This window comes from Alexandromys fortis, unplaced genomic scaffold, assembly GCF_014885135.2.
Source record: "Alexandromys fortis isolate MF-2015 unplaced genomic scaffold, M_Fortis_MF-2015_v1.1 scaffold_92, whole genome shotgun sequence".
Taxonomy (NCBI): Eukaryota; Metazoa; Chordata; class Mammalia; order Rodentia; family Cricetidae; genus Alexandromys; species Alexandromys fortis.
Genome location: NW_026067972.1, coordinates 5,229,229 through 5,243,005, shown reverse-complemented (window position 1 = coordinate 5,243,005; position 13,777 = coordinate 5,229,229). Strand labels below are relative to the sequence as shown.

The 13,777-nt window shown below is 51.8% G+C and overlaps 1 protein-coding gene across 1 annotated transcript in view; it reads right to left on the bottom strand.

Annotated features, from left to right (window-relative positions):
* Positions 1-448: 448 nt before the first annotated feature.
* Pax5 (paired box 5) overlaps positions 449-13,777 on the bottom strand; it is a 165,591-nt gene continuing 152,262 nt past the window's right edge. The window contains exons 9-10 of the mRNA XM_050155905.1: positions 6,528-6,614; positions 449-525 (exon numbers count right to left, since the gene is read on the bottom strand). Coding sequence (XP_050011862.1) covers positions 449-525; positions 6,528-6,614 — 164 coding nt within the window. The remainder of the gene's footprint in view (positions 526-6,527; positions 6,615-13,777) is intronic.

Sequence of the window (13,777 nt, the reverse complement as noted above, 5' to 3'; positions counted from 1 at the left end):
CCCAGGGCAGAGGGGGGTGTTCTGTGCAGAGCTTGAAGATATCCTGTGATGCATTGTGGGTAATCTGCTCTGTTAGACCCTCAAGTCCACAGAGAAGCAAGAAGGTATTTACATGGGTGCTGTGAAGCCAGCTGGCCTTTCCAAGACGGGCAGACGGTCAGGAGGACTGGCAGGCTGGGTTTGGCCGCAACGGTCTTCAGAACAGCAGAGAAGCCTGTCACCCCTGGGAGAAGCTCGTCAAGATTGACTCTTGAAATGGATGAGAACCCAGAAGTCCAACAGCCCTACCTGGATCCGTGGCAGGAGAAAATGGAGGGAGGGTGCTCCAAGTGTGTGTGGGATGGGGTGGGAGATGGACTTGTTGGGTCCCTCTGTCTGTCTTGGGAATTGGGAAGCTGTCTACCTCAATGATATGCATGGTGAGAGTTGGTGCACATGGCTCTGAGGGTCAGTGGCGGTCGTAGGCGGTGGCTGCGGCAGGTGGTGCAGCTCCTCGGGCTGCGGCGCTGTAATAGTATGGGGATCCTGGAAGAGACGAGGGCACAGAGGTCAGACCTGGGGGTCCCCTTCCCACCAGTCTCCCCACCTCTGTCCCTGTTGTCCTCTCATCCGCTCAGGCCACTGTCCGCTTCCCTAAGACCTTTGTCCTCATCTTTTCCCTAAACTGCCGGTCTGATCAGGGCTGCCCAGAGCTGCATGTCGACGGAAGGCTCTGGTTTCTGTCCTGGCTGCGGCACGTGGTCTTTCCTTCCTTTTGTGTGGCTTCTGGCTCCTTCTAAGACATTGGGAGAACTGGGTAGCTGTCCCTATGGACCACAAAGTCTAAAATAGTTAGTGTCTGGACTTGGATAAAAATATCTTTGAGACCTTACCTACAAGAGTAAAAGGGTTCAGGTTTTTGTTTGATTGACAAGCCTTGGCCAACCTCTCTGGACTTACTGGCCACACTTTCCATTATTCCCAGCCATATTCCATACCATACCCAAAGTCTGTGCCTGACGCTATCATCTACATGGGTCATCTCATTCAACTGTAGGGGAAGGGCCAGTGACCCCATCCTAGCAGACGCAGGACCCCTGCCTGTGGTTCCCGGCCCTATACTCCCACCCTCTCTTCTGTTTAGGCCTCCTTCAAGTCCTCGGCCCTGCCCTCTCCTCTGGGGAGACTCTCCCATGAGCTCACTTTCCTCCCCAGGTTGAGTCACACGCTGTGGCCACCTCTCTCTTTGGTGCGTTTCCTCTATCTTAGGGCAGAGAATACTGAATAGGCAAGGACTAGACTCTGGCCTTCTTAGCATTTGCCCCAAGTTCCCAGCCCTGCTCAGGGAGGACTCTGGTATGAAGGCACAATGGTCCCGAGCAAGCAAGCAGGAGTGGAGAAACCCCGTGGCCACCCTGTGTAAGCATTCGCTAGTTCACTCCCTTCCTGACCTCAGTGGTGGCAGGGAGGGGCAACAGCAGAGAGACACTGATTCAAGATGGCCAGACACTCAGAGCTAAGGGGAAACTGACCCACACATGCTGGCTTGTAAGTGTCAACCAGGGCTTGGGAGCCTGAGGCAAGGAGAGGTGGAGGCCAGCCTATGATGAGACCCCGCCTCGGGGGAAAGAATTTAGAAAGGAGTTTCTGTCCTGGGGAGCTGGGCTTTCAGACAAACTCTGGTGACTACTGACAGAAGTGGGATTGGCCTGGGCTCGGGCGTGTGTGTGGACGTGGACATGGGCGTGGATGTGGACATGGGCGTGGATGTGGACATGGGCGTGGACATGGAGCAGCTGCAGCAGTGTATGTGGGGTGAAGCCTCTTCCTGTCTGTACCAAAATTCTTCTCCACGGACCTGGGGAGCTGAGGATCCAGGGACCTGGGGAGCTGAGGATCCAGGGACCTGGGGAGCTGAGGATCCAGGGACCTGGGGAGCTGAGGATCCAGGGATCTGGCTGGATTCTCAGAACCACAAAGCTTCAAATCTTTCACATCAAGGAGACAGATGTTCAGCAATATAAAACCCACTCACATCACACCTCAGTGCTGAATCCTGGGCTTGAACCAAGGATGTCATAACACAGCTCCAGGTCAACAGCAGAGTGACTGACTCTTTGCAGCTGATAGAAGTTGGGGTCCTATCAGCCTGTCTTATTGGGGTGGGCCTAATGGGCTGAATTCTCAGAAGAACAGGCTTGGAATTGTTCTGAAGACTCATTCAAACCCAACCAACCCTGACCGGGTCTCCCCATAACTGGGGGTGGAGCCTGACCATTCTCCCGGACACCCTAACTGGGAGCGAAGCTGTGTGGTTTTCTTCACAGGCCCAACCGTGTCTTGGTGGAAGGCCATGACCAGGTGGCTTTGCTCCCCTGAGCCTCAGTTGTGTTCCTCTTTAAAAAGGGGGGCAAATGTGAGGGCACCTTGAAATGAGGGTGTGATGATGCTGTGGAAATGCCACCTTCTAAAGACTTACACCCATTAACTCTTATCCGGTAGGAACTATGATGGTTTTATGGGTGAGGACACTTGTCGAGCCACATATGGCTAGCATGCAGTAGAGTTAGAGGACACAAGCATCCTGACTCCCTTCCATGCTCCGCCTCACAGGCTGATCCACTCTTGCCCCTGACTCAGGAAGACGGGGTAGCCTCAGGCAGTGAGAGTGTGGTGGCCTCTCCTGGCTGTTCCCTGAGGCCCAGGCAAGCATCGCACACCTGAGAATCCACCAAAGACATTCTCCTGCTGCCTCCAAGGTTACTCCCCTATTCTATCTAGCCTTGACTCTTTCCTCGTGGGATGGGACAGCAACAGGGTGGGGGTGGGGTTCATTCCCTGCAGGTCTGGAGATGGCATGAGGATATGAAAATCATGAGGGCTATGTCCACAAAGGGTCTTCGAGGGGCAGGAAGTAGAAGGAAAGAAGCCCTCTCTAGCAGCCCTGCGGTGAGGTTTCCAGCTCTCTCCCACAGCTCTGTTTGCCCCTCAGGGCTTAGCCAGCCTGGGTGGCAGCCTCGGCTGAGGCTTTGATTTACCACAGAAAATGAAAACATCACCTCACAAAGCAGTCTGTCTTCCTGGCACCCATTAGACCTCCATCTAGAATAAACTTGTCCTTCCTTCTGTCATTTTTCCCCCTAATTCACATTAACATCAATTTACCTCTTGACACAGCCATTCCCGGCTGGCTCAGGGCTGGTTCCCTCCCTAATCCCTTTACAGCGGCCACAGGCGCCCCTATTCTAATCCTAATTGACCATGGCCTGTTTTTCCGCTGCCAACCCTGCCAGCTCTGCTTGCCTCTGCTGTCCCTTCGCCAGCCTGGGGGATCCCACAGGATGGGGGAACCCATGAGATGAGGTGCTGAGGGTAGCTGTCAGCCCTCACTCTGGCTCACTCAGCCAGGCCAGCTTGGGGTACCTGGGAAGCCTGTGCAAGGCTGGTCTGAGTGGGAAGAGTGAGTTGTGAAATATGTCTTCAGGGGCTCACCTGAGCTTGAGGAAACACAGGCCAGGCCCCCACATTCCTGGCCTCTTTCACCCCAAACCCAAGAAGTCATCAGACTGGGTCTTTCTGTGGCAGGGCCCGTATGATGGGAGCGTGGGAGCAGACCAGAGCTATTTGCAAGGCTGTGGTCAGCTGAGCCACGTGTCTTCATCTACATGCAAGCAGGATCCCTGTGGAGTCAGAGCACCAGGCCTCAAGAGCTTCACGCTCAGTGCTGGTGAGAGAGGCTACCATGGTAACCAGCCTCATTTCATCCCCAAGCCAACTGAGGCCCAGGCGGGTAGGTGGCCTGGCGGATCGAGCCTTGTCTCATGTTGCAGGCCCCACACGATTCCCACTCCTCCTGTGTTGGCACTTTTCCTGTGGCACAGGCCTGCCTCTGGCTTGTCCTCCTGGCTTCCCTTGCTGCTGGGTCACAGTCATTTTACCTGAGAGCTGCCTACTAGACTCTGTTGTGTTGGACATTGAAGGGGAAGGAAGCACCTTCGGGAAGTGGGCTGGGGGACGCCATTTACTAGAAACAGGTGTCAAAGGCCTCCGTGCCTGAACGGTGGTGGGGAGCAGCTCCCGAGGCTGTCAAGCACCTAAGGAAAGCTGCCTCCTGCCAGCTGGCAGCCATGGGGTGCTTACAGCAGAGCAACCCGGCCATGCCGCTGAGTGTGTTCCTGGCTCTTGTCCCATGCCCGTTTATCGAGTCTGCCTGGAGATCTTGGGAGCCTCTGATGTCCTTCACTATATATGTTTCTGCTTAAATTAGCCAGAGTGAATTCTGTTGTTTGCAATTATAAGTCATTAACCTGGCTCTCATAACCATCACACACAAGGCTTGAGTGTTGAGGGCTCTCACCTGTGTCTACAGGAGCCTAAGGTCTCCTGACTGTAACTGCCCAGCCTGAATCAGTTAGGGAGCTTGAGAAAGCCCCATCACACATTGCCTAAGCATACAGGCTCTGGAGTCAAGGAGACACCTCGTCTGACACCTGCCTGTGTGTGGCCTGGGGTGAATGAGTCTGCTCTTCTCCTCTACTTTCAGAGACAGTGGGGTGGCTCCCATAGGGCTTTGGGAAGGCTAAAATGCGATGACCCCGCACCGCATTTTCCCTGTGCCTAACTGAACTGTAGATAATCAGAGTCTTGATTCTGCTTCTGCCCTTTTCTCTAGTCCCCCCAAAAGCCCTCAGCACCTAGCACAGGGGCACCTGCTCCAGGCTCCCTCACCCCCAGCCTGTAACATCACTGGACAAGGCCTGATGTTATAGGCTGTGAACTGGCTTTTATCAGACTTGAGCAGAAAAGGCCCCCAGTGCCACCCCTCTGGACACGCCACGGCCCTGCAATCTGTTCCTGGCTTCTCAGCCTTGTTCAAAGTCCCTCGTTTGTGCATATTTCACAACTACCTCCACTCCTATGCCACCCCTAGGTGGGTTTATCCCCGCTGCTGTGCCCCTTAAGCCCCCAGAAGGGAGTAGCACTGCTAATCACCGATGTCTTGTGAAAAGCACACATGGTGACTCCTCTTAGCGGGGCTTCGTGCCACCCATGGGCTGGATTTCTGCCCTTCTCGTGTTCCCTAGGCCATGAAGTCCTGTGTAGCAGCCCTGGTCAATGTGGCCTTAGAAAGCCATTCCCACAGGCCCTGGACCTCCTTTGAGACACACTCCCTGTGAGTCTCCACATAGAATTGGGACCAGGGCTCAGCTGGAAGGAAACCAGATCTCATGAGAGTCTCAGAGTCTTTTGTAAGGCAGGCTGGGCCTCTCCCTCACACGGAGCACCAACTGCCCATGCTCCTATTTCATCCACAGGTGTGCATGGCACACCAGAATGCTAGGAGCAGTCCAGGGTCCCAAGACCGTGGCCCTTGCCCAGCTCAGGTGGTAGTGAGAAATGTGGCATTTGTACCATGTCTCTGTCTTGTTTTGTTTTTTGATATGGGTTTCTCTGTAGCTTTGGAGCCTCCCTGTTCTGGAACTAGCTCTTGTAGACCAGGCTGACCTCGAACTTACAGAGATCCACCTGCCTCTGCTTCCTGAGTGCCGGGATTAAAGGCATGTGCCACCACCGCCCAGCTCCACTTAATCACACCAGAGTGGAGAAGGAGTCAAGGCTAAGACTTCACAGGCCTAGGATTTGGAAATAATTAAGGATCTGGGGAATTTGTGGGCTCTGGCTGAAGGAGGCCTTGTTAACATGGACAGATAGGCCTGAGCAGTCTCAAATGCTCCTCCTCTCTCCACTCACTGCCCCCCAAGTAGAACACCTTTAGGTTCTACTTTAGGGGTGAGATCGGTACTGTAACCTGCAAGCTGACTGGCTGGTTCTACCTGCTAAGGGGTTAAAGGGTGAAATCTGTATCCGGGACCTCTGTTTCAAGTTACTCCAACTTTGGTGGATACTCACCTGCTGGCTTCATGCAGGTTTAGTTAACAAACCAAAGGGCTCTTCCAAAGCTAGTCCTGCTTGGGGTGTGTGTATGTGTCTGTCTGTCTGTCTGTGTACAAAAATACTGATGATATTCACAGACCAGGCTGTTCCAGCCATGGACATTCTCCAGTTGAGTCTTGGATAAAGGTTAGGCACCAGCTGAGCCCTACACAGCATGCCTTGGCAAGCCACGGGCAGCTGGTTGCTAATAGAGCTGGCACTACTTGTGCCCACAGCAGACATCATTTATCAATCACTGGGCCTCAGAGCCCTTCGTAAGACAGTTTTCCAGGCAGCCAGCGCCATTCAATCCAAGTCTGTATATTCAGTGCCTTTTATTTTAGGGAATTTGCACTATATTTAATGGTTCTTAAGAAATACTAGTTACTCATGGGCAAGCATTTTTCTATCTTCTTTCCTGTCTCACATTCCCTCACTTGAGCTGCAGGGGAATTGACTGCCCTGAGACCACCATAACAGCCCCTATAGTCCACATTTATGGGGCAAATGACCCATCTCACCCCAGTGGCCAGACCTCAGGAGGGACCCTGGCCCAATGGAGAGGCCAGGTAGGGCAGCCAAGGACCCAGGGACCCCACAAGACAGGTACTCACCAAGCAGTCCTGGGTTGGGGAACCTCCATGAATCGTTGTAGGAAGAATACTGAGGGTGGCTGTAGGGACTCCCAGAAAATTCACTCCCTGCAGGAGGTAGGAAGACAATCAGGAGACAAATGTGAAATCAGGCTCAGAAAAGGCTGTGGGTTCAGGCCAGCTTAAATGCTGAATATTGAAGGCACTTGTCAATTACAGCACATCAGGGCCACATCCTCACTCCGTGAGCTGTCTCTCTCACCCCAAAGCACTTTGTATCCATGGGAATGGAAGGCATGGAGTCACCAGGTGCAAGGTGGGGCCTCACTTGGTACACCTGCCTAGGTTTGGTCCTAGTCTGCTGGGCTGTTGGCACCGGCTGAGGCTCCTAAGGGACCCTAGTGTGGGTTGGTTCCACTCTCCACGACCTCAGCTCTAGTGTGGTCCCCCTGTGCTGTGAACGTAGAGCGACTGCCAAGGGCAGCCAGCTGGGCAGGGAACGAGACACAGGCCTCCCCCTGTGTCTGGAGAATGTATACAGCAGCTCTGCTGCCTCGAAGGGATGGGCTAAATGCTTAGGAAATACAACATAGGAAGTGGGCTGGGGTCTTCTAGGCCCTGTGGAGGAGACAGTTGTCCATGCTTGTAGCATGCTCAGCAAGGCATTGTGAACTGCTCATGAGTGAAGGGAGGGTAGGGTGGACCCAGAGGACGATTCACCAAGATCCAGCAACCTGAAGAGCTAAGCACCCACCCTGGCTGGTCCCTGGGTTTTCAGCACTCCCAAGGGAGTCTCTTTTCTGCCAGCTAGGCCAGGTCACAGCTTCAAATCCTGTCCCCACACTCTCGGAGCAGCAGACTCTGCCCACTTCCTCCTCCCCTTTCCCTACAGCTGGGGCCCCAGAGGGCAGACTGCATTCTCAAGTCTTCGCATTGAGTGTCTGAGAGCTTGCTGTGTCTAGCGGAGGATTTGGAGCAGGGCATGGAAAGCCAGCGGGGCACTGAATGGTTTGCTTGAACCCCAGGTAAGGCCCTCCCCTGCTGGAGATGACAGAGGTTACATGGTCCTGGGAGACGCTCTGCGGCCAAGCGTGACTCCACGATTCCCCTAAAGGGAATGCACAAAGGCCAAAGGGCAAGAGGCTTTGGAAGAGATCAGTCCTCCTCCCAACTCATAGGAAAACCCAGACAGAGTGTACACACACACACACACACACACACACACACACACACACACACGCACACACACTCCTGCTCGGGCCTCTCCTGGGGCCACTCCCAGTCTGACAGGCTGAGTCTTCCAATTCTCTGTTTTTTATGCCTCAGTGGTCAGGGTGTCAGGTTCCGGCATACAGAGGGAGAGCGTGGTGACAGTGCTGGGCCGCGCAGCCCAGCCTCGGCCTATCCATCAGCGCTACAGTGCCTCTTCCTCCCCCTCTCCCTCTTCCTCCTCTTCCTCCTCCTCCTCTTTGAGAAGCAGGCTGGGGGGAACGTGGAGATATGGAAGCCTGCATAGGGGGACACACTGTCCCTAAGGCTCTGACACCATGAACTGCCCCATCAAAGGGACGTCCTCATAGTGCCGTGCCTGGTCTGTCTCTGATAGCACTCTAGTTCCTACTGCCTGGCCACCTCTTCCAGGAAGCCTCTATGAGCTCCATCCACAGTGGAACGAGTCTCAAGGCCACTCAGCTGGAGTGAGGTGACACGGACCCCTGTAGGCCTGCGAAGGTACATGAGCAGCGTCCAAATCCACTAGGAGTGAGCCTAAGCCAGCAGCACCACGTTTTTCTGCCTGCGTGGCTTCCAGAAGGCACCCTTTCCTGCTAGCACAGAGTGTCCTGCACGGCCCTCTAGTGTCTCAGCGGCCTTGCCTTGGGTGCAGTCTGATCCTGCAGGTCTGTGTCCTGTTTCCAGCAGACAGGGTGCTCAGTAGTTCACTGGTACCCCCATGGAACAGAGTCCCTGAAAGCTCTTTCCTACCCTCTTTCTGGGCCCCATGGAGGAGAGGCCCTCCCTGGGATGCTTTGCCCGAGCAGCCCGCCCTCCTGTCCTGCCATGGTTTATTCCACGGAGCTCATCGTATCCCGACCTGTCTTGTTCACCATGCTCATCTTGTTAATTATCTGTCTCTTCCACGAGGCTGAAAACTCCTCGGGGACAGAGTTTTGTCTGTTTATGTCTCGATCCCAAGCTTCATCGCCAGGCTTGGCAGCCATCTAGCACGCACGGATGACTAATTGTTCACTGAGCGGGTGAGCGAGAAAGGGAACGAATGAATGAAACACCCAGGTCAACCGGGGACAAATCACTGAGTAGGCCTCTCACTTGGACAACGGCCACCACTTCGTCTTCCATCATCAGCTTCCACAGCCAGGGACCTGCTGTAGCATCTGCTGCAGGCCAAGATGTAAAGCAATTTCTGATCCGTTATCTACCACAGCATCCGGTGCCCAGCAGGAAAGAAAGTCACCGGGGCCCCTCCCTGGTGTGCTCAGAGTCATGGTGAGGCGGGCACCTGGGTCCTTGTCCTATGACACGCCCTGTTAGACTAGTACATTCTTGGTAAGGGGAACATGGCCATCTCAGAAACATGAGGCTGACCCAGAGGCTGTCCAACCACCTGCTGGGGGCGCTGCAATGGTGCCTGGTTATCTGGCATGCTATACAGTAAGCTAGCGGAGTGTACTGGATGGAGAAGCCAGGGTCTCACTACCAGGTAAGCTATCCACAGATCTGGTCCATAGAGTACCAAAACTGATTGTGGGACAGCAGACTGACCAGGTGGACACCAGTCCTTGATCGATTTGGCACAAAGTCTTCATGGATTCAAATCCTGAGCCTGCCTCTTCAAAGTTCTGGGGCTCTCAATGGATCACTCAACTCCTCTGTACCTCAGCTCCTTCTTTGAAAAGTTAGGGCAAGTTCAAAGCTCGCGTGGTACTTGTTGGGCAACCAGAGAAGGCTCAACACATGTCAGCCGTAGTGGCATGCTCCTCCATCAGTCACCAAGTCCTCCTCCACGTCCAGAATCTCACTGAACCTCCCAGCACCCTGTGATGCTCACTGTATTGATAAAGCTGCATCACAGATGTTATTACTCTCTGTGTCAGGCCAGAACACAGCTCCAAGGCCAGGTTTCTGTCTCCTGGCCTTGAACTTGCTTGTCTTTAAGACACTGTTTTCCCATCCTGGGCCTCTCTTTCCTCATTTGTCAAAGGACAGAACAGACCAAATGTTTTCAACCTTCCTAAAGCTGTGACCCTTTAATACAGCTCCTCATGTTGTGGTGACCCCCAACCATACAATTGTCTTGTTACTTCATAGCTGTAATTTTGCTGTTATGAACTGTAATGTAAATATCTTTATATATTTACATATACATTTATATTCAATATAAGACCCCAAAGGGGTCGGGATCCATAGGCTGAGAACCACCTGCCATAGATCCTACCTAGATCCCTGTGTCTTTTAGGTCGAGGACCCCAACCTCCTTACCACCAGCCTGACACTGAGGTGCATCTTATTTCTGCTGGAACTTCACAATAGCAGCTTATAAAGTAAGATATATTTAGCTTAGAGTCCTGGGGCCCCTTCTGGGCCCACTGAAGGGTCATGGAGCCCAGCCTTCAGGATGGGTAGAACTCCAACATCAGAGAGAGGCGGGGACTTGGAGCCAAGCTGAAAGCTGGGGCCGTGCCTTGAGACCAGTCAGTGCGAGATGTGTGATGGGTGAGGTCTTCCGAGAAGCCCCAGCAGAGGCGGCTGCAGAGCCGCAGAGCCGCTGTGGAAGGGTCAGCACGGAAGGGTTTCCTTTAGCCTGTCCCTGGCTGTGCAAGCTACTGATGGAGGTAGGGGTGGCCACAGCGAGGGAACTGGCTATCGCGGGTATAAAATCCTCCTCTAGAGCAGGCTTTCACGGGGTAGGAAACCCAAGTTCCTGCTTCTAGCTTTTTGTGGAGGCTTCCTGAGGCAAAGTCAACAGACCCAACGTCAAAGGTCACACCTTCCCTTGTGAATTTCTCCAGCGAAAAAGACTGCCCCAGCTTGGGGCTCCCTGCCTCTTTCTACTGGTTCATACCGAACCTCTTAAAAAGTAAGGTTCTGTAAGGCCCAAGTTGGGGGTGGGTTTGCGTCCTGATAGCAGTCACTCAGTCTGTGGGACCTCCATCCACAAGGCACCAAGCACAAAGACCCCAAATTAACCTGTAAGCCCCACTTGCCCAAGAACCAGGAAACTTCCTGGAATGCTGGGAGTTGTAGTTTTTAAAAAGTAACAACAAAGCCTCATGGGCAAAGTACGGCGGCCCATGGTTTTTGTTCATGTAAGCCCCAAACAACTTGTGCCCGAGGGCCACTCCTGGGATATTCATCTTGGTCAGCATTTAATATTTTAAATAAAGCTTTCTTCAAATTCGGGCAACTGTGGAACTGGTTTTTCTCCAGCGAATCTAAGGTTTAGCGTGGTTGGCTCTCCTTCAAGGCAGGTCTGGATGCTGTCTACAGTTGGACGCATGGAATCACCAGTGCCGTGGTCCTTTCCATCCTGGGCATGGTGCATGGGAGCACAAGGGAGAACCCAGGCTGCAGCACTCCTGAGGTGGCCTTGGGCAGGGGACTAAACCTCTCCAAGCAGTCTCCACGTCTTCAACACGGACCAATGAAAGCACTGTCTATGGTTCGAATCTGCGCACACAAAAGTCAGGTTGGCGTTCATCTCCATTAAGAAGCAGCAAGAAATTGCCACACTGACATCCAAAGGGGCTGTACCAGCCTGCACTCCCACCAGCAATGCAGGAGTGTTCCTTTCCTCACATACTCTTTAGCATAAATTGTCAACAGTGTTTTTGATCTTGGCCATTCTTACAGGTATAGGATGGAATCTCAGAGTTGTTTTGATTTGCATTTCTCTGATGGCTAAGGGTGTTGAGCATTTTCTTAAGTGTCTTTCTGCCATTTTAGATTCTTCTGTTGAGAGTTCTCTGTTTAGGTCTGTACTCCATTTTTTATTGGATTATTTGTTCTTTTGATGATCAGTTTCTTGAATTCTTTGTATATTTTGGAGATCAATCCTCTGTCTGATTATGGGTTGGTAAAAATAATTTCCTATTCTGTAGGCTGTCGTTTTGTCTTGTTGACCGTGTCCTTTGCTTTACAGAAGCTTTTCAGCTTCAGGAGGTCCCATTTATTAATTGTTTCTCTCAGGGTCTTGCTACTGGGGTTATATTTAGGAAATGATCTCCTGTGTCAATGCATTTAAGTGTACTTCCCACTTTCTTTTCTATGAGGTTCAGTGTGGTTGGCTTTATGTTGGTACAGCCCCTATGGATATCAGTATGGTGATTTCTCAGAAAATTAGGAAACAGTCTTCTTCAAGACCCAGCAATACCACTTTTGGGTATATACTCAAAGGATGCTCAATCGTACCACAAGGACCTGTGCTCAGCTATGTTTATAGCAGCATTGTTTGTCATAGCCAGAACATGAAAGCAACCTAAATGCCCCTCGACTGAAGAATGGATAAGGAAAATGTGGTTCATTTACACAATGGAGTACTACACAGCAGAAAAAATGACATCTTGAAATTTGCGAGCAAATAGATGGATCTAGAAAACATCATATTGGGTGAGGTAATCCAGACCCAGAAAGACAAATATCATATGTGCTCACTCATAAGTGACTTTTAGACATAAAGCAAAGAAAACCAGCCTACAAATCACAATCCCAGAGAACCTAGACAACAAAGAGGACCCTAGGAGAGAAGATATACATAGATCTAATCTACATGGGAAGTGGAAAAAGACAAGATCTCCTGAGTAAACTGGGAGCATGGGGACCATAAGAGAGGGCAGAAGGGGAGGGGAGAGGAAGTAAGGGAAGCAGAGAAAAATGCTCATCTCCTTGCTCAATAAAATCAACAACAACAAAAAAGAATCTAAAAGCCTGGCGATGGTGGCGCGCGCCTTTAATCCCAGCACTTGGGAGGCAGAGGCAGGCGGATCTCTGTGAGTTCGAGACCAGCCTGGTCTACAGAGCTAGTTCCAGGACAGGCTCCAAAGCCACAGAGAAACCTTGTCTCAAAAAACNAAAAAAAAAAAAAAAAAAAAAAAAAAAAAAAAAGAATCTAAAAAAAAAAAAGAAGCATTAAAAGTGTGGGAGCTTGAACTGACTTTTGGAGGCGGGGCTTCGGGGAAGTAATAAGATATCAGAGACCATGCGGGAGGACATTAACACCATGGAACTGTGGCTTCCCGAGCAGAGGAACCTGAACTGGGAGTTCTGTGGTCATCTGAGGTCCAGAACCACCTCCGAACTCAATAGGATCCCCACCAGCAAGAAGAACCTTCCCCAGATACAGCTACCTGACTGAACCTCCCAGGCCTTGGAGCTGTGAGCTGAGGCAGCCCTTACACTCTATGAACTACGTTCTCTAGAAAGTACTGTGGCATTTGACTACAGCAACAGGATGGTGAGCACTTGCATCGCAGGGCCAGAGAGAAGCAGCGACACACGGTTACTGGAAGGAAAATGGGAAGAAATCCCTCTAACAAATTGGAACCCGGCTTTGGGAGGATTTCTCAGCTTTCGCCGAGTTCTTAATTACACAAAAGCAAGCCAAGATCTGGGCTTAGGGGTGAAGGCAGAGAGAGCTGAAGAGCTGGGCATGAGAAAATGGAAGGGCCAGATTAGAGGATTTTAAAGATGCACATGCCCCTACATGGAATGTGTGTGCATGTGTGTGTATGAGTGTGTGTGTGTGTATGTGCATGTGTGTGTGTGTGTGTGTGTGTGTGTGTGTGTGTGTGTACACTTTAAAATTGAGAGTCCTAGATCCAACTTTCAGGGCGAAACTCACTCCAGCTCATCTCCCATGCATCCATACGGCTTGTCATTCATTGCTGTGGGGCTTGTCATTCGTTGCTGTGGTTTGCATATGAATGCCCTCTCCAAAATTCATGCAGAAACTTGAATGTCACGTGACTATTTTGAGGGTGGCTTTTATGAGGTGAGGAGGTCATTCAGAGGGACCTCGGTTCTTCTCAGGAGAGTGGGCTGTAGAAAGTCAATCCAAACTTCTTGCCTGGCTTGTGTGTGCCCTTACTCAGGCACCTTCCTCCACATTATCACGTCCTGGTGGGGCGCTGCTGCTATGCCCACACACTTTCCCACCTCTTGGACAGTGAGCCGAGATGGACTTTTCTTCCTTATATATTACCCAGCCTCGGATGTTTTGTGACAGCAACAGAAAACACACTGAACGAACACCCGCA